General features: G+C 32.0%; 2 protein-coding genes across 3 annotated transcripts in view; both read left to right on the top strand.

Annotated features, from left to right (window-relative positions):
- cpo (RNA-binding protein) overlaps window positions 1-20,949 on the top strand; it is a 555,476-nt gene that overhangs the window by 346,636 nt on the left and 187,891 nt on the right. The gene's annotated exons all lie outside the window — the stretch shown is intronic.
- LOC143190337 (uncharacterized) lies at window positions 7,988-10,070 on the top strand. Its single transcript, XM_076394567.1, has 4 exons — window positions 7,988-8,133; window positions 8,194-8,312; window positions 8,597-9,092; window positions 9,195-10,070. Exons 1-4 carry the CDS (start codon window positions 8,061-8,063, stop codon window positions 10,055-10,057), a joined length of 1,551 nt encoding a protein of 516 aa, XP_076250682.1. The 5' UTR covers window positions 7,988-8,060; the 3' UTR covers window positions 10,058-10,070.

The raw sequence follows: 20,949 nt of genomic DNA, 5'->3' as shown, positions 1-20,949 counted from the left end.
CACAGATCGAAAATCTCATTATTCGACCCATAGATAGTTGTATCTGGTCCATAATAAGATAGAAACCTTCGACGAAATTTCTAATACAATGTTATTAGGTCTGAGAACGGTCTTGGATAATCCTGGATATAGCGCGCCGATACGGTGCAATCGAGACCAAGTGCTTCTAGTCCGCAAACGGATAAAATTAAATCTTTAGATTATATTTACTCTAATCTCGGAGTTTAGTTTTCTCGCCCGGGCAATTTGGTTCGTTCTCGATCATCTTAAGGGGCGTCTTTCTACAGATAACGTTTGATCTACTGGAATTAATTTACCAAATTTCAAAAAATATATAAACAAATAAATGCTCATGAAAATGGATAAAGAGAAGAAGCTCGCCCAATGAAGGAACTAATAATGTTAAATATAAGGTAATAAAACAATAATTTTTTATAATTTAATTCATGTATTAATTCGTATAGTTTATATTAATTAAACGTAATACGTTAAGAAAAAACTTCTGGTTCCTTTTTAAGAATATTACACTGAAGTGTAAGATTTCTCATAGTTATTGTTTATATAGAGAAGCACAGAAAACTAAAATGTATATTTAGATCATCATCATCAATCCAGAGCCAGGTGGTCATGCGCTCAACCTATACGCTGCTGTTTTGTGTCGCAAGAAGAATATTCTTCATCAAATATCGCCACCGTTACTCTCGCTGACGATAAGTAGTAACCATACCGACCTCGAATAATGCTAATTCAAAGCTGTTGGTGCTACAAAGTGTCCATCACTCAATTTCACATATGAGAAATCCATTCATCCTTCATCCGGTAGACATATCCACACGATCTCTGTAATTTCCGTCTCTGGAATGTTTCTTTAACTGTAGACATAAAAGAACAATTTTGTTTATGTTAGGATTTTGGAGAGAAACCGAACTTGCTTTAAGTATATGATGATGTTTTAGATGTCACTTTTTCTCCTGCTCTTACTCTAGCTGAATACCACTGAATTTTGCGATATGTCAGTTGTCAGATCAATGATTTTGGCCTTTTTTTCCTTCATCTTATCTCGTTATTTTTTCAGCATTGGAATAGTTATTGTCTTTGATAATTTATGCTATCACATGGTCGACTCCAGAGGTGCGCTAACTAATTCTTTTATTGCACAAACATGAAAATTTTTAATAAAATCGGAATAAGCGTTCATATTTGTTTGTTTATTTTGCTTTTTATATTTTATTTTGCCATGTTGGAGGTATTTATTTAGCATCCAACAAAAACTAAACATGTTTGGCCAATGCCTGAACACTAACTGGCTTCAGCAAAAATATTGCTTGCATTATCAATTACATTCCAACAACGCAATATTTACAGGCAATGTAATTTTTATATTTATAGCAAAAGAGTCACTGAAATGATTCATTTCTTATTAAAATTAGGAGTGAGTAAACTGATCGATTTTCGAACTGACGACAAAAGATAAAATCCTGAATAATTACATAAATATCTAAACCAACATGGGCATATCTTACAATAGAGTTAGATGTTAATAAAAAATAATTAATATTTATCTTTAAAAAATACTAGTAACTAAATTAGTACTAGGTGGGGACAACTAAAAATAACCTGAATATGTAGTGCCCAAGGACATACCTGAAACTAGAAGTGTCAGTCATCCTAACTGACCTTTAGGAGAATACAGAACATAATATACTGGAAATGTCCCTTATGAGGTTATTGTAGAGAAAGGGTGTTTTAGGTGGATTTTGGTTTTGACGACAATAAAATATATATAAGTAAAAGTAAACGAGAAGTGGTAAATATAAGTAAACATGTTAGGGTTTTTTGAAAGAAAGGTAAATGGAGACTGCCAATAAAAAATTCTATTAAGATATAAAATAGGAATTATTTTCTGAATTTTAAATTATGTTGTTCTAAATATTATTTTAGTGTTTTAGTGTGTTGGCATTATTAACCTTCATTAGTTCTTTGGCATCAAATTTTACATAAACTAATTACGTAAATATTTAAAATAATAACATATAGGTAGACAAAACCCAGTGTATTGTACGCTTTATTCTGCGACATCTAAAACACTAGTTCGGTGAAATATATGATCTCTCAGATGTTGTTTAATGTTCAACGAGCGACAGCATCCATCCATTCTGTTATTAGAATGCAGAAAGCTTATAAAACATAATTGACAAAGATGAATAATTCGTAAAAACCAAAATTAACTGACAGCGACCGGCCAAGATTAAAAAGGATTGTGGACAGATGTCCTAAAACTACCAACAGCAAAACCGACGGTAATACTTAATACTCGCGTAAGTAGTAATGTTTCGACAAAAAGAGTATGGGGGCATCTTTACAAAACTAACATTCACGGAAGGGTTACAACTGCCAAGCCCTTTTTAACGAAATTCAACGCTAAGTTACGAAAGAAGCGGTGCAATGATTGGAAGAATGTGGTTCGATAACTAATCATTTATATTGTTTCTTACAGAAAGACGGAATAATTAACTTAATTTATACAGTCTAAGTTAATTCATGACAAATTATTTATAGATTTTTCTTTTTATGGTCAAGTAATCAACTGTTTACAGCAGAATTGAAATTGAAGGCAGTATTTTTATGATTTATCACATTTACCTTGAATCCATTGAAATATAAAATGAATTTTACTTTTTCCAGTACAGTATTTTAGTTATTTCTCTGGTTGGAAATATCCCAGAACCGACCGTAATAATACGTCGAAACAAACGAAAATAGAATATAAAACTAGGCCATTGTAACAAGGCCCAAGGAAAAAGGAAAAGTTCAGCAAGGAAAACGCCGGTCAAGAGTGGACATATTCGAATAAAAAAAGGTCACCGAAGACATTTGACCTCCCATCCCGTCCGATCCCCTACCACCCGGGGGTTGTCGTAGTTTAGCAAAATAAACGACGGCAGGAATAGCGGAGTAATAGAGCTCGGCAAAAACGTTTTGCATTGATTGGTTCCTGGCGATGGTTCGTATTCGTTTCGCTAATAATTTATGACGATGCTCGACTTTAGGCGCGTCCGAAACAGAAGAGAAATTGCAGAAATTTGGCGGAAACGTTAATTTTTAACGCCATCTACTTTATTAGACTTTGCTACCCCCGTCTTATTTTTTTTTATTTCCGTTCCCTAGTTTTCTCTTTCGCTCTGTCTTCCGCTTTCTCCGTTACACATACGTCTTGGCCAAACATCCGAGTTCATCGTATTGTTTCCACGGTTAAATTGGATCGTCGAAATGTATGGTTTTTATGTTTCTTTTTCATTTATTCATCAGTTGTTTTCCGAGAGTGCCGACATACTACACAAAGTCGTAAAATGATTTTTGAATGGCCAATAAATACGCCCGCGTTATACGTATATGTTTTATATTTCAAACTCACCTATATACGGCTATTTAATAACCAAACAAAATAAGATGTAACACAATATAGCAATAAAGGTTTATTATAAACCTTTTTTCGTTTTATTAATATATTGTTGCTAGTGTGTTCTATCCTACACATTTTACAATCCCTTAGTCTTTATAAGAATAATGTTGTGTTTGGTGACCTTTTCGCTATTTTACTCATTTTCCCGTACTTCTTATCCTGAATAGGAAATTCAGAAGAATATGGGAACAAATTAGATTCCTTGAAGACAAAACTAGTCTAAATAATGTTACATGACATCTCAAACAAGAGAGCCAAACAGTTAATAATATATCTGCAATATTCTACTTTACCTGTAACTATTAATATAACTTTCAAATGATAGTAAAGCTGATTCAATATTGAATTCACTGCGAAAAGCAACCAAAGATTAAGTAAGCTGACACCAATTAAAAATGCTGACTGTACATATGCAAAAATTAATATACAAAAGGCTAAAAGATACGCCGATTACCTGGAATTAACTTTTCGACTACTACTCGATAAGAAATTACTGCGGAAATTAAGGAAAACATGAGTCCTAAGGCTACTGGATTTAACTTGATTGCAGTGGAAATTTTAAATAAGGTTCCAGGCAAATTACAATGCTTATTTTAAAATAAAATACATTCCTAAGATAAGGAAAATAACGGAAATAATAATGATACCTAAATCCAGAAAGCCGTCAAAAAAGGTGAAGTATCACCTTATAGGACTCTATTTTCTTATTGGCAGTAATTTATTCGAAAAAATTGTATTTATAATAGAGCAATACAGGATAACAACATAGTCCCAATACATCAATTTAGGTTCAGATTAATAAACTCTCCATATTAGACCAAATTCATAGGATCAAGAATAAAATTGAATGATCATATAAAGAAAGAAAAGCTTTTTTTTCTTTATATGATCTATGATATATATATATATATATATATATATATATATATATATATATATATATATATATATATATATATATATATATATATATATATGATATATGAAAAGGTTTCTCGATTTTCATAAAATGTCGCATAAGTTAATCTAAAATTATTAATTAAAGAGTTTACTCAGATAGACGACTTGTTAAAATTTTATATTTCATATAGAATCTTCAGGAATAATCATGAGGATGGAGGCGGAAGCATGATGGAGTTAAAACCGGTAGAGAAGTTCCTAAGGTGTAACATAGTACAATAGCTAATTTTACTGTCGATGCTGCCATAATAGTTTTATGTAAAGACCACAAGGAAACAGCAGTAAAGAATCAGTTTGGCTGACAGTAAATTTGTCCCATAAAACATCCATATCAGAGTAAATAGTATCCAGACGTCATATATTCAGGAATGACACAGGAGGCAATACTGCACTGGAAGACTCATGTAAAGAAAACTAAAGCAGAACTGGATAAAAAAGACTAAACAGAAATCGATTTAATTCATTCGACCACATTCCCATAACTGCATTTCGTATATCCATATAGATTTTAACGTTTGTTTATACAGAAATTTTATTGTATGAGATGATCACATTACTCATAACGATTGGATATGTATAATTCTACTGTATGTGAATACATTATGCTATCTGTTTATTTATATTCCAGATTGCGTATTACAATTTCCAGATTGCCTCAGCACTATTGTCCCAGCACTTTCCCTTCACAATGTCATGGCGAACATGGTAATATTTTCTATTTGTAGTATGGAGTTGATAAAGAATTCCGAATATACTGACCGTTGTGTTGGTGATAAAATTAGTCGAAAGGTGTACATATAGAGAAACAGGCTTTTTTTCTTAGATATATTATATAAAAACATAATACATTAATTAAATTCAACGGATATATTAGTCTATAAGATATATCAACTAATAGCAGATGTTAAATAATTATAATTTGTCAGTATCACCATTAATTTAATATTATTGTCAAATATATAGGGTCGTTTATGTTGACAAGACTACCCTGTTTTGACATTGAATAACCAATTAAAACTAACAAGTAGCCGACGGAGAGATTTACTGTTTATTTGAATACTTAAAGATTCATAATAGACATATCGTTAGTATAAAGTATTTGCCTTTATACTTTGTTCCTTTGGTCTGGTCGTATACTTTAGCAATTTATAATGTTGTTCTTCTATTTTATTACAATAACATTGCCTATAAATTATTGTGTGTTCGTTCTGTATTGTCTATTAATGATGACATTTCTGAATCAATTTATTGTAATTAACAATTTCTCGTGCTGATAAACTAAGTACAGTCGTGATCATAACAAATTAACAGATCTGCGTCTACAATATGTATTGTTAATCAAGTTAATGCCGCTATAAACACAATAAAAAAGGAGGCTAGACATGCGTTTGACTTAGAGATGTCGAAAAATATATTGATATATCAATATAATCAATCGATATTTTTCGAACCGATATATTTCCATATTTTTTTATTCAAAAATGTATTGGTAGTTGTAAATGGTATATAAATGGATAGATTATCGATCAATATCAAAAACCTAGGGTTTTCGAAGGAGGGTATTGACCTTTGGTCTTGCTGTTTATCCATCCCCCCCTCCCCCAGTCATCAAATGAATTTTGCCTGGAAAAGTAGGTTTGGAGCGAAAAGAGTTCGACATGAAAACCTAGGGTTTTTGAAGGAGACTATCGAACTTTTGTTTTGGGGTTGCTCCCACGGTCATCAAGTGAATTTTGCGAATATACGTACTGTTGAGGTGACGAAATATCAATATTGTTAAAAAGAAGTTTCAACATTCTTTTTTCGTCTACATATAAATATTTTTAAGAAATATCGGAGTCAACCTATTGAATTTTTTTAATTATATAAGCTTCACAGGTTTATGCCAGTCACCCCAACCAAAGTTTACAATCATAATGGGATTAACAGTTTACTAACGCATAGATGACAAATAATCATCAAATAATAATATATATCAGATATACAATGCAAATTTTTAAGTAAAATACATAAATAATGATTATTGGAGCAGTTTAAACAGTATAAATATTTTCAAATTTAAGCAACATTAAATTCGCTCCATGCTGCCAACTCCGATTAGCATTTCTAGCCGCAGGCAGGCGATACTGCAACACTTGCAAAAGCTGGCCGCCATGAGAGTAGAGCTTTAAAGTTTCGCGAGATCCATCGACCATTCACGAACCGTAGTATTACATAAACGACCCAACGTTTTCACATTGTATACTTTAGAGCTTTCGCTTTTTTTCCCAGTTTTGACGCTTCTCCGGTTGCGCGAAACAGCCGATTTACCTTTAAACCTCTTTTCGTATTAATGTTTTTCTACTCGTTTATCAATTTTTCGTCCTGTTTGGCTTTACCGGTATTTACGTTCTATTCACAGCTTTAATTGGATTTCATTAAAGATTGATGAATATTTGCACGGCCTCTTCTTTAACAGCAATTTATTTTATTTTGACGTTTTCGAGTGAGCCCGAATTATTTTAACACAACACTGCTAATTCGATTATAATTTTTTATATTGTAAGCTTCGGTATTCACCAGAATTTAAACTCCCGAATGTTTATATTTCTTCCTCGCTATTTACCTATTGAAATTACCTTCTCGAATCTGTTCAAATTCGCACACATATGTAAACTATATAAACATTTAGAAGTAAGCTTTGAAATATTCTGTTGGGTACAATTGATACTTGCAGAGTCGTAAGTTAAAAATGATGTCAGTATTTGATATAATATTAACAAAAATTACGTGCATATTAACGTAAAATGCCTATATATATATGTAATTCCAAGTATACTTGTCTTATATATAAAAATGAATCGCAAAATATGTTCCTAAGCGCATAACTCAACAACGCCTGGACCAATTTGGCCAAATCTTTTTTTAAAATGTTCGTTGAAGTTCAGGGATCGTTTTTACGGCGAGAAAAATTAGAATTATTGCTGGAAAAACCCTAAAAATAGCCCTTTTTGTTTGAATTTGTTTCGTGTATCAGTTGACAATTCATCTGTCATCTGTCAAAAGTCATCTGTAACAGACAACTTTTTTTTTTTAAATTTGATATGACTTGAACTCAAATCCTTTTAATCCGTACGAATTGTTTTATTTATTTAAAATTTTTTATTTGTTTAAAATTTAATTCAAATTTTAAATAAATAAAACAATTCGTACGGCTTAAAAGGATTTGAGTTCAAGTCATATCAAATTTAAAAAAAAAAGTTGTCTGTTACAGATGACTTTTGACAGATGACAGATGAATTGTCAAGTGATACACGAAACAAATTCGTATATCGTGTTTTGTGCAGAGTGTTTAGTTAGTTAGTGTTTGTTTAGTTCGTGATTAGTGAAAAAATAATTTATATTTGATATGCCTCCTATAAGACGAAGCAATTTAGGTAGAAGAACCAGAAATGCTATAAACCAAGCTAATTACCGATCTAATCGTACTGCACAAGAACGTGACGACGGAAATGAACGTGAAAGAATTCGGATATCACAAACGCGTGAAGCGCGAGCGCGACATTCAACTAATAATCGCGCAAGTTTGAATCCAGCTGCTTTCAGTTACGATGTGTCAATTGACTACAGTAACTACCAATGTGTTGTTATTGGTTCTATGAACTTGGTTTGCTCACACTGTAAGGCATTAAAATACAAAAACGAAGCCAATGGATTGTGTTGCGCAAATGGTAAAGTGAAATTGATACAATTGGATCCACCACCAGAACCATTGTACTCATTGGTTTCAGGAATAGGAACAGATTCTATACACTTTTTGACACATATTCAACAATATAACAATTGCTTTCAAATGACTTCATTTGGGGCAACAAATGCAGTTCGGGAAAATTTTATGCCAACTTTCAAGGTATGTATTATAGCAGTTACTCATAATTATTTTAGCGAACAAAATTTTCTGTCACCAAAGTTAAGATGTGTTACTAATCTTCAATTTCTTAATCATTACGAAATATATCACTTAGTCATCATATTATATGGTGATTCAGTTTCAGTGACACTTTTATTATATTTTATATTTGATAGATATTAGTTAAAACTAAATATATACTTTTTAAGATCAAATATTATTTAAGTTTGATCATTGACAATCCATTAATTTATACCACACCATAATATTTTTTTTATTTACAGATACAAGGGCAAATATATCACAGAGCAGGTTCACTGTTACCAGTGTCAGATAGCGACAACAAATCCCTGCAAATTTATTTTATGGGCAATTCACCACAAGAAATTGATCTGCGTTGTGCACATAACAATTTAGTAAAAAGGTCTATTGTAGAACAATTACAAACTTTATTTCATCAACACAATCAATTGATTATATTGTTTAAAACTGCCCTGGATCTGATGCCATCCGATAATCACAAAATTGTAATCAGAGCTGATAAAACACCTGCAGGTCAACATACAAGACGATTTAATGCACCAACTATTGATGAAGTTGCTATCGTTGTAGTTGGAGAAAACTTGGAATCCCGTGATATTGTTTTACATCGTCGGAATGATCAATTACAACGTATAAAGGAAACACACCGCTCATATGATGCACTGCAATATCCCATTATATTTTGGCAAGGTGAAGATGGCTACGATTTCTCAATAAAAATGATAAATCCCATTACAGGTAACTAAAATATTAGTTTAGCTATGGCGATAATATCTCAGTCACTATATTACGTATTTTAATTTTATATTTGAATGTTATTAAAACAAAATCTATTTACAGGTTCTGAAACCAACAAAAAAGTCAGTTCAATGAACTATTCATACCGCCTAATGATTCGGGAAAATGAAGATAATCACATATTGAAATGTCGGCGATTATATCACAAATATGTTGTTGACATTTATGTTAAAATTGAAACGGAGAGATTAACATTCATCAGGTTGAATCAAACCAAACTCCGATCTGAAGAGTATATTCACCTTCGAGATGCGATTAATACTGATGGAAATGCACAGAATGTCGGTCGGATGACTATTCTTCCAGCAACATACATCGGAAGCCCTCGGCATATGCACGCATATGCTCAAGATGCCATGTCGTATGTTCGTCATTATGGTACAGCAGATTTGTTCATCACATTTACATGCAATCCGCAATGGATAGAAATTAAGCAGGAGTTATTCCCTGGGCAATCACCCATTGATCGTCATGATATTACAGCCAGAGTCTTTAGACAAAAGTTGAAATCTTTAATGAATTTCATCGTAAAACATAATGTGTTTGGTGAGACACGCTGCTGGATGTATTCTGTGGAGTGGCAGAAACGAGGATTGCCACATGCACACATTTTGATTTGGTTGGTTGAAAAGATAAGGCCAAATGAAGTTGATGCAATGATATCAGCTGAAATCCCTAATGTACAAGTAGATCCTGGATTGCATGAGGTAGTTATCAAAAACATGATACATGGTCCCTGTGGAACTCTTAATCAAAATTCACCGTGTATGATGGATGGTAAATGTTCAAAACGATATCCACGGACATTAATATCGGAAACAATTACTGGTAATGACGGTTATCCATTGTATCGTCGCAGATCGACAGCAGACAATGGAAAATCAACAATTGTCAAATTAAATTAACAAGATATTGAAATAGATAATCGTTGGATTGTTCCATATTCACCCATTTTATCAAAGACATTCAAAGCACACATCAACGTTGAATCTTGCCATTCAGTGAAATCGATTAAATACATTTGCAAATATGTAACCAAAGGGAGTGATATGGCTGTGATTGGAATTGGTGCAGAGAATTCTAATGATGAAGTTACCCAATACCAAATGGGCCGCTATGTCAGTAGTAATGAAGCAGTTTGGCGAATATTTTCTTTCCCTATTCATGAGAGACACCCTTCTGTTGTTCACTTAGCTGTGCATTTAGAAAATGGACAAAGAGTGTATTTTACAGCACAGAACGCAGTACAAAGAGCTGCTCAGCCACCATCTACTACATTAACCAGTTTTTTTGAGACATGCCAAAACGATGATTTCGCACAAACATTGCTATATTCTGAAATGCCAAAATATTATACCTGGAATCAATCCTCAAGGAGATTTATACGACGGAAACAAGGAAAACCAGTTCCAGGATATACAGATGTATATTCCACCGATGCGATTGGCCGGATTTATTCAGTACATCCAAGCAATGATGAATGTTTTTATTTACGACTGCTATTAGTCAATGTACGTGGCCCAACATCATTCCAACAGTTACGAACTGTTGATGGTGAATTGTTTGGATCCTACAGAGAAGCCTGTCAACGTTTGCAATTGCTTGAAAATGACGCTCATTGGGATCAAACTCTCAATGATGCTGTAATATCATCACACGCTCATCAAGTACGAACATTGTTTTCTATAATCATATCTACATGCTTCCCATCAAACCCAATTGATTTGTGGATCAAGTACAAAGATTATATGTGTGATGATATTTTGTATCAAATACGGAATAGAATGGGAAATCCAAATATACAAATCAGTGAAGAAATTTACAATGAAGCATTGATTTCAATTGAGGACATGTGCTTGATAATGTCAAACAAACTATTAATTCAATTAGGCCTGACCGCGCCCAATCGTCCAATGCATGACGCTTTTAACCAAGAGTTGCATCGAGAAAGACTGTATGATCTCAACGCTTTGAAAGAATAAATTCAAACAAATCTTCCACTGTTAAATGAACAACAGAAGTATGTATTTGAAACTCTTATGAAAGTAACAAATGATGAAACTGGAGGGATTTATTTCTTAGATGCACCTGGTGGTACAGGAAAAACTTTTTTTATTTCATTAATATTAGCAACAATTCGCTCACAAAATAAAATTGCACTTGCACTCGCTTCGTCGGGAATCGCAGCAACTTTGCTTGAAGGTGGTCGAACAGCCCATTCAGCACTAAAATTGCCATTAAATATGCAAAGCAATGAAACTCCAACCTGCAAAGTTTCGAAGAACTCTGCAATGGCAAAGGTTTTGCAGCAATGTAAATTGATTGTTTGGGATGAATGCACGATGGCACATAAAAAATCTTTGGAGGCTTTAGACAGAACCTTAAAAGATCTACGTAGCAATAATAACCGATTTGGTGGTGCAATGATTTTTTTAGCAGGAGATTTTCGTCAAACATTGCCAGTGATTCCACGATCAACGCCAGCTGATGAACTCAATGCATGTCTAAAGTCCTCCAATTTGTGGAAACATGTTAAAGTACTTCATTTAAGCAAGAATATGCGTGTCGAGTTGCAAAATGACCAATCTGGAAACATATTCTCTAAACAACTCATTGACATTGGTAATGGCAAATTTCCTATAGACATGTTGACGGCTTGCTTTTGCTATGACTATAAACAAGTCCCAGGGGCAATCATTAAGTGTTTGTGGTATTAATCTAGAAAACCCATGTTTCTCACATGGTCAATTGTATGTTGCCTGTTCCCGTGTTGGAAAACCATCAGATTTGTTTATCTATGCGCCAGGTAATCAAACAAAAAACATCGTATACCACAAAGCAATATAATGATAATAATAATAATAATTATGATTCACATGATTAACAATAAAGCGATTACTTACTTTTCAATCCTTATATATGTTTTATTTAATTATTTTTTATTCACAACGCCCTATCACCAGGGTGATGGTTCTGTTCAGGAGAATTTTTTAAAATACGTAGGCACAAAAACTGCCACATTACAAATCTTTTTGACAGGACGAAGTCTGTCAGGTCAGCTAGTTACTACATAAAAATTTCGCTTAAGAACACTAATTTAACACAAATCTGTCAAGGAGTTAATAATAATTCATCATTTAATTTCAACCACTGTGAAATGAATAGATTAGAGACGAGGCAGCACTTAGAATAGAAAAATTATATTAGTAGCTTTCTATTTCCCATCGTCATAACTTACAAGAAGTTAAAAATACGACCAAGTTAAAATTATTAGTCGTGTGTAGGCAGGTATAGAAATTGACTTTCAAAGTAACTGAAGAAACCAAATGTTTTTTCAAAATAACTGTTAAAAATTGTAAATAGAAAAATAACAATCAATGATTCCATAAAACAAACACTAAACGTCTAAAGACTGCGATGTTCTTACTATTAACATGTTCTGAAAAGTCCCGGGCGTAACGAAGAATACGCATTATTTTTTGTTCAAAATTGGTTTTATTCATCAACGTAATCGTGCGAGCTCAATTCATGTAATTTTGCCTTTGCTTTGACTGACTTGTGACACGCTGCGTTATTTTGATGAAACAATTCTTTTCTTTGTCATATGCGGCAATTTCGGATTTCAGACGCTCCAATTCACTGTTGCTGGTTTTTCCCTTCACAAGATAGTCGATGAATATTACTCCACGCATATCCCAAAATTCCGAGGGCATAACATTACATATCGACGCAAAAATTCCGGTTTGTTACATTTAAATATAGCCAAACACTGGTCAGAATCATTAACACGTTCTTAATTTTGGTCAACTGTAAGCAAACGCGGCACCCATTTTGTACAGAGCTATAACTTAGTTAAATGCTTATGCAATATAAAATCAATATGTTCTTTTTATATCTTTACGGTGTTAGCTAACTCACGAAACATCACTTTTCGATCACTCAAAACGATTTTGTGGATTTTTTTATGTTTTCTGGTATTACCACCTCATTTGGACGTTCACTACGTTGTGCATCATCGGTGTCTCTAAGCCAACGTGTGAAGTCAGAAAACCTACGTTTTATTATTGTTTCTGATGGAGCGTAGTCCTTATTACACTTTTCAAGCCATTGCTTCGCTTGCGCGGTATTTTTTCCCATCAAAAAGCAGTGTAAAATTGAACCAGACATATTTTTTGATTAATTACTTTGAAAATGTCAAAATTAATGTTACTCTTTGTACAGTAATTTACAAACGTATCAGTAGAATTTAATTTTAATCAATCAATAAATGTTAACAAATTTCCTTTGAAGGTTAGTACTAATCCAAAAAAATGGTGAATGCATAAAACTAGCGCCATCTATGTGTTAGCCCCGGGAATTTTTAGTCCATGTGTTAATAATAACACTAGAAACATAAACACTAGAATGAAAACAACTAGAAACATATGTATACATTTTCCAAATCAATTCTTGACATCACTTGATAGGCCAAGCAGGCAACTCTCATTATTCTTCGAGATATCAGTCCACGAGATTTTGTAATGAAGCAAAGTAAAAGATGTTAAATAATATCATCAAGGCTTTCACTTTAAAAGAAAAATGTATGTTTAAAGAAGAAAATGTACTGCGCGACTCAATTGCAGTGCTAATTAACGAGGTGAAAGGACAATAATTACAATTGTGCGGATTAAATTTGAAAAATCAGTGCTTCTTAGAACTTACTGACAGCAATTAACCTATTTGTAAACACGCCAACTACGCAGTATTTATTGCCAATTTGATTCAAGAATTTAGCATTTTGTTTTGTTTTGAAAACAATCAAGAAATGGAAATCCGGTTCATTACATTTTTCAATGTTCATGTGGAACCCGATTATCGATCTTTTTTGACCACCAGTCTTACTTAGCACTTAGCACTAATCAACATATAAACCACATGATTTTCCATGAGTCTGTTATGCATATTCCCGTTTCGGAAGCAAAAATGCAACATACAAGGAAAACAACCCTCTGCAGTTTTCATTTTCAAAGCGCATTAATTTTTCAACAATCAAAAAACGCTACAATTATATTTATAGTTTATTCAAAGTTATTTTGTACATACGTTATCAAGATGTTCAATGTATTGCCTGTCGAAATTTGTAAATTCGTCTTAGAATCAGACAATATTTTTATTCTTATTTTATTCTACTTAAAAAGAGACACAATGCTGTCTGATTAGTTCGAACACGTAAATGAATGAGCCTGTCAAAGTCGTCCGATTGTCACACTTATTTAAATTCTTGAAAGCGATAATAATTCGAGGTTACAGCTCTAACCTATAAACTGTGTAAATTATATTTGATAACACTTTTGTTCAATAATTTTATTAAAATTAGAATTTTGCTGTATGTCAAAGCCAAAGTGAAATAAAATCAGAGTTGATGCGGCAACATTGCGACGTTTTGACATCACAAATTTAGATGACGTATGCACAAAATAACTTTGAATTGACTTTATTGACTGGTGCCTTTTAAAAACGTTATAATATCGTTGTATAAATGTTACTAGAGATGTGCCACTGTAAAGTTATTTGTTACGAAAAATGTAAATTATTGTACTGTGTATTTATTCGGTCTAGAAGTTTCAATCAAATTCGAATAGTTCTTCTCTTCTGAGTTCTGACATTCTGATATTTCATATAAAAGCAATACAGTTTTAATTATATATATATTAATAGTATAATAATTTAATATAATAATGTTTCTTTCTCTTCTTTTTTAGGTAAGATACAGCAATATTACGAACAAAACAATGAATGTAAGTTTTTACAAAACCATTTATGTTGTTATAAATATGGCAAAAACTTCAGAAGCATTTTAAAAATTTATCATTAAATTGTTTCAGCAGTATACAACTTTTAGTATTTCAGATATGTTTATAATTCTCATACCAAAACAAATATTAATTATAATTTTTGCATTGGCCTTGACGCAATTCCACCTTGGCTAAACCCCAGAGGGCACGCCTTTTAAGATTATAAATATGTTTCGTTATTTCCTGTACATTCCAACATAAAACGCCATCAGTTCAAATATTTAAAAGCATTTTCCATTTGGATATTGTTTTGGGCAAACAGTAAAAAATGTTACGGTAAAAAATTAATTCCCAAAATATATTATTTACGAAACACATATATGCGATGTTCAAAACTTGTTATGTTAGCCAAAGTTTTAATTAAAAAAAGCAGCCTTTTAGGAATTTCACGTTTTTTTATAATAACTTTTTGTAATTTTTTTGATGCTTTTATTAAATTATTTGATTTGGCATATAATATTAAATATAAACCTTATTATTAGACTATTTTACTAATACTTGATATATTTTAGAGGATACAATCGAGATGAATTGAATATATCTGCTATATCCTTAGATCCTGATTGATTATTTTGAATATAATACAAAACAACGTTTTACCCTAAAATGTCGAATTATCTTACGTTACAACAATACTAAGGAGAAACATTACTTTATCATTGTTTCGTTATTGAAACCATTAGTTATAACTATAGCTATTTCATCCTTTTTTGATATTTTAAAGTCTCCTTTTTATCAACGAGGGTGTATGGACTGAACTGACAACCGAACCTACAGTTTAACGTGGGTTTTGAACCATGATCCTCAGTTTTAAGCTTACCGACTAGCCAGAGACCATCCCAGAAGACATCCGGTCTTATTCAGCCTGCTTACTGGCATGATCAACTAGACTTTGTAAATAATCAAGAATTTAGAATACCAGCCAATATCTTCTCATCCATAAGATACCGTTTTCGAAAAAATGTCTAGGGAAAAAACTCTGTACTTAAGGATTATCTCATATCTAATATTATAGAAATAATTTTCATATATTATAGGTTTAGTTTAGATATGACACGACAGCTTTGTCATTTGGAATTGTGGAACGGAAAAACTTACCTAGTTTCTTTTTCACCTGAATTATCAACATCCAATCATCCAATTTGCCATGAATATCGAGAATAATTTCCAGATTTCTTAAAGATATATCCCAAAAAGCGGAATAGAAAAAGATAAGGCCAAACCAGTTTCTCTAACAGATCATATTGGAAGTGAACTGACAAAATATAACATCGAAGTTATCTTAAAACCACACAGGAAAATGAATCAAGTACTTCTCCAAAAACTAAAATCGATCCACTAAGAGTAATAAAATGTACACAGACCCCTTATAAGTGTATAAAAAGGAAACTGAGAGGATGAGAAAGGAATTGATAAAAGAATCCTCAACGGTCTGTGAAGTATGGGCATGCGGCGGACCAGTCAACTGTGTTTGGATACTAGATTAATACCGGACACAATACTAATTTCGACAAAATCGAGTTTTTTTTAAGCTAGGCTAGAAGGCTATTTTAAGAGAAAATATAGATAAGATGTAGAGGAAGCTTGGAAATTCTGAAGCAATCTTAACAAATACAAACGCTATAACTCCAACCCTATCTAACGCACCAACCCCTGAGTTTTTAATTATTCAACAGATCGTTAAAAAGCAGAGTAAAGTCGACACTGCTCAATCATCAGTTGAGAGAGCACAGAATCGTTGAAAGGTCAGAATTAGAAAGCCTATTGAAGGACTTCGGTTTTAATGGCTCATTTAGCACAAAATTCATTAGTGTTAGTTATAATAACATACTAATATAATTACATGTTTTGCTTATATATACACCTCCTACATTAAGTGTTTTTATTTGTCTCTAAATTTAAAAAAATCATTCAAACAACTTTGATAAAATTATTGGTCTCTACCTCTTTTTTTTTGACAATGTTAGTTCCAACTAGTAGTCTTTTGTTAAGTTATCAGTAATAAATTACTCTCATTTAGATCTATTTATTTCTACAGATCCGTACTATTTAATATCCGTTTAAGGATTACATCTTGGATTCTGATGGTGAATGCAAAATAATATGAATACCTGACATATACATAATATTTATTTATTAATAAGGTGTTGAGTCACCGTTTGCTTTTAAAACGGCTGTAGCGTAGAGTGTCTAATTTTGTTCCGTTCTTGTACTAAAACTTTTTGTCATGATGTCTCTGTGAAGGACTCTTCCCATAACGGTTCAATTATATTGAGGTCTAGCAATTGTACTGGCCAAGGAAGATATTTGATAATATTTTGATGCCCCTAAAACCAAGATTGAATCTTTTGTCTGTGTGTATGGGCTTATTATCATCTTGGAATATGGTAGTGTTTGACTATAATATACTAGTCATAATAAGAAATTTCATGACTGAGGACATTGAGATATTCATTCGCAGTAATAAAAATTTACAGATTTTTCCGCGCATATCATAACGGAATCACCATCATGCTTAACTGTAGGAAGCATACAGTCTGAATCATAGGCTTCTTTTGGGGATTTCCATATATAAACCCGACCATTTGTAATAAATAATGTAATCGATGATCCATGAATATTAAACCCTTCCATGAATGTTAACTTTATGAAGCTCCTGCCGTACTATTTTTGTTGAAACAGTATTACACAAATGAGAGTTGAGTTTTGATGTCAGTTTTGTTGCGGTAGTTTTATTTTTTGTGGCCAATTTTTTTTTTCGATTGTTTATTTCAGATATCCGACTGTCTCTGTTAGTTAACTTTGAGTTTAACTATTCTTCTTTGCCGATTATTTTTTACCATGTTTTATGTATACTATCATTGTCATGTTTGTTGCTAGGAACAATAGATATGCGTCGCATTATTTACACGCAAGCAATATTACCAATATGCAACAAGATGCGCTATAGTACACGGTGTTCATATTATTTTGTTTATCCCCTCTAACAAAACAACCTATTGCTCGTTCCACTAGCCATCCTTGCAAAATAAAGGTGTAGTATTATTTTTGTTACACATCCTTATACTGCTCATCGTCTATATTCTTTTACACTTAAACGTGTACTCAAAATATTAAATTCATTTTATTAGTAGCTTATATTAATACTATTATCACTGTTTTAGATTTTAAGCTTCTATTAGGTTTATATAAAAATCAAAATTGAAATTAATTAACCACTGAAATAAAAGCAAATTAATTATATCGAGGATTCCTTACTCCTCAGTCATCTCCGGTTTTGGCGCATGCGCACTATCCTGCATAGAATAAATCATAGAAAAGAATAAACCATATTGTCTTCCTTTTCTAATGGCAGTAGAATCTTTTCGAGTCGATCGGTACAGTCAATCAAGTCAAAACAACAAAAAAATCTAAGATATTTAGATTTTGTGTTACATTAATAATTCCATAGTAATAATAATTAAATTGTTGTGCTATTCTTGGTGGTTTAACATACATTGGCTTTAATATATGGAACAACAGGGGTTAGTGCAAAATGTAAGGTTATATTTTTAAAAAGTTATAAAATCCAAACAGCATCAATTTTATTTATAGTGCGTATGTTTGCTGCCAAATTTATAACACATTATTTTCAACGATATCGAATTAATTGATACCTGAATTATGCCAAAATTTAATAATTATAAGAACAGAGAAGAAAATGATTCTTGTTGTGTTGGAAGTAGTCAAGTCATTAATGAGGTTTGTCCGTCAAGAACAGTAGCAATAATTTTAGTAACTGGTAATAATTAGACATTTCTTTTAAACATAATATATTTTAGCAATGACTTAAATTTAATTTTATCATCTTAGAAGCGAAAGTCGAAGAATGTGAAATTCAGAGAAGAAGAAATTAGACAGCATTTTGCTAAGATGTAAGAGCAGTGTACAGTGATACTATGAAATAATTAAATTTGCTAAGAAAAGTAGATCCGGATCAAATAAACAAACTATAAACCTATCAATGACGCCCTAATGATCTAATGACAAAGAAAATACAGTGCATTATTATATAAGAGTGTAGGTACATAAATATTGTTTTGTAAACTAATGATGCATTGATCTTCTGACTGAGATTTATTTCAGCTTAAGAATAAGATAATCCATTCTTTTTAGGCTAATAAATGTATAATATGTTAATCGAAAGCTTGAAGTAGTCAATTCATTAATGAGTTTTGTAGATCAAGAATAGTAGCGATCATATTTGGAGATTATTAGGAGAATTTCACTATTTTCATGCATAGTGGCTTCTTCATTTGGTTGGTAACTATATTGGTTGGGTTTAATCTAAACGATTTTGGTCTTTTTATGGTAGTGTTTATTTATATGGTTCTAGGAGTTCTTATTAATTGTTGAAATATGTAGTTTAATTTAAATATGGTGTTTTTATAAAAATAGAAAGGCATATAGAAATTATTTTTATTATTTCATTTCATAATGGTAATAATTTTTTTAATAAAATGTGTTATTTCAGAAGATGTTCAATGTTTATTTCCCTCCTTATAGATAGTTGCAACATTAAATCAATTATCTATCAAATTTGTGTATATTTATTTATAAAAAATAATTATGTGTAAAATGATGTTTCTATAAAAATAGAATGACTGGACATATATTAATTACATTTTTATTATTTCGTTTTATATAATACTTTTTTAAATAAAATGTGTTATTTTCAAAATTTTACTACTTTTGTTTACCTCCTGGACCGATTTACATGCTTATATATATATATATTTATATATATATTCGACATTAAATCTAATAATCACGATAAAAAATTACGTTAAATAAGTAAATATAGCTGTATGCACGCATGCGCCCAACTCGGATTATTCTCTGATAATTATATATCCAGAAAAGACTGAGGAATAACGTATCCTATTATACAATCCACAGCAGTGGTAGTGCATTTATGCCAACATTCTTTCTAGTATTCGTAAGTAGTTATTGAATTCCCTTTGAAATTATCACTTGATTTATCATAGTCCTCAAGGTGGGTTTTGAAGTTTAAGGAATAGGCAAAAGCTCAACGAGTATAAAGTAGGCAAATTAGGCGTTGTTGCGAACTGATCTAAAATACATTATAAATGACCAAATCGCAGAGAACCAATATTATATCACAGGCCATATAACTCCATATGTTCAGTCATTGAGAGCAATAGCCCTATGAAAACGGTACATAGCACTCAAATAACATTCCTAGTTGACATTATGATCAGCAAAATGAGTTCAAAATGAGCAACACCACGATTTTTACATCATATTATTTTTTATTACAGCAGTATATTTGCGAAACATGATAAAGTCCCAGTTGGATATAAAGCATATATGCCAATATTCTTTCTAGTATTCGTAAGTAGTTATTGAATTACCTTTGAGATTCTTTCTGCACTCGATTTATCATTGTCCTCAAGGTGGGTTTTGAAGTTTGAAGGAATAGACAAAAGCTCAACGAGTCTAAATTAGGCAAATTAGGCGTTATTGAAAAGAGAAAAACTAAATGAGAAACAAACTGATTGTTCATGAAAATTTGCACCGAAACGTTTAAATATTGAATGATAAATCCTGTCCCAATCGTAAACCCTTAAACTGAAGAGCTCACTTGCAGATAGACTCATAAGATGGTAAAATATAGTAGTGGCTAATGTATATATAATAAAGTTCAAATATATCAATAAACCCAGTTTTTCACAACAGCATTAAACTGAGAATAGTATATAGTTCCATCTCAAACTTGTCAAATATTATAGATAACAGTCGTGGCCGATATGACTTTTCAAGAGATAAGCTGAATTAGAAAATATTGTTGAAACATAACTCTGTTTAATTCCGTTGAGAACAACGAATCGATGACGAACACGACAGAACCTCCCCCAAAGCAACTTAACTAGGCATTGTCCAAATTCCAAGATTTCCATTTT

This window comes from Rhynchophorus ferrugineus, unplaced genomic scaffold (genome assembly GCF_030347505.1).
Source record: "Rhynchophorus ferrugineus isolate W39M unplaced genomic scaffold, kcgeb_rfMv2 rfM2, whole genome shotgun sequence".
NCBI lineage: Eukaryota > Metazoa > Arthropoda > Insecta > Coleoptera > Curculionidae > Rhynchophorus > Rhynchophorus ferrugineus.
This window is presented reverse-complemented; position numbering and strand designations above follow the sequence as displayed.

Excerpts from the sequence above, each read along its gene's own strand:
- LOC143190337 (XM_076394567.1), top strand. The coding sequence starts at position 8,061 with ATGAACTTGGTTTGCTCACACTGTAAGGCATTAAAATACAAAAACGAA. Across the intron at positions 8,313-8,596 it reads ATTTTATGCCAACTTTCAAG|ATACAAGGGCAAATATATCA; the intron begins GTATGTATTATA and ends TTTTATTTACAG. Across the intron at positions 9,093-9,194 it reads AATGATAAATCCCATTACAG|GTTCTGAAACCAACAAAAAA; the intron begins GTAACTAAAATA and ends ATCTATTTACAG.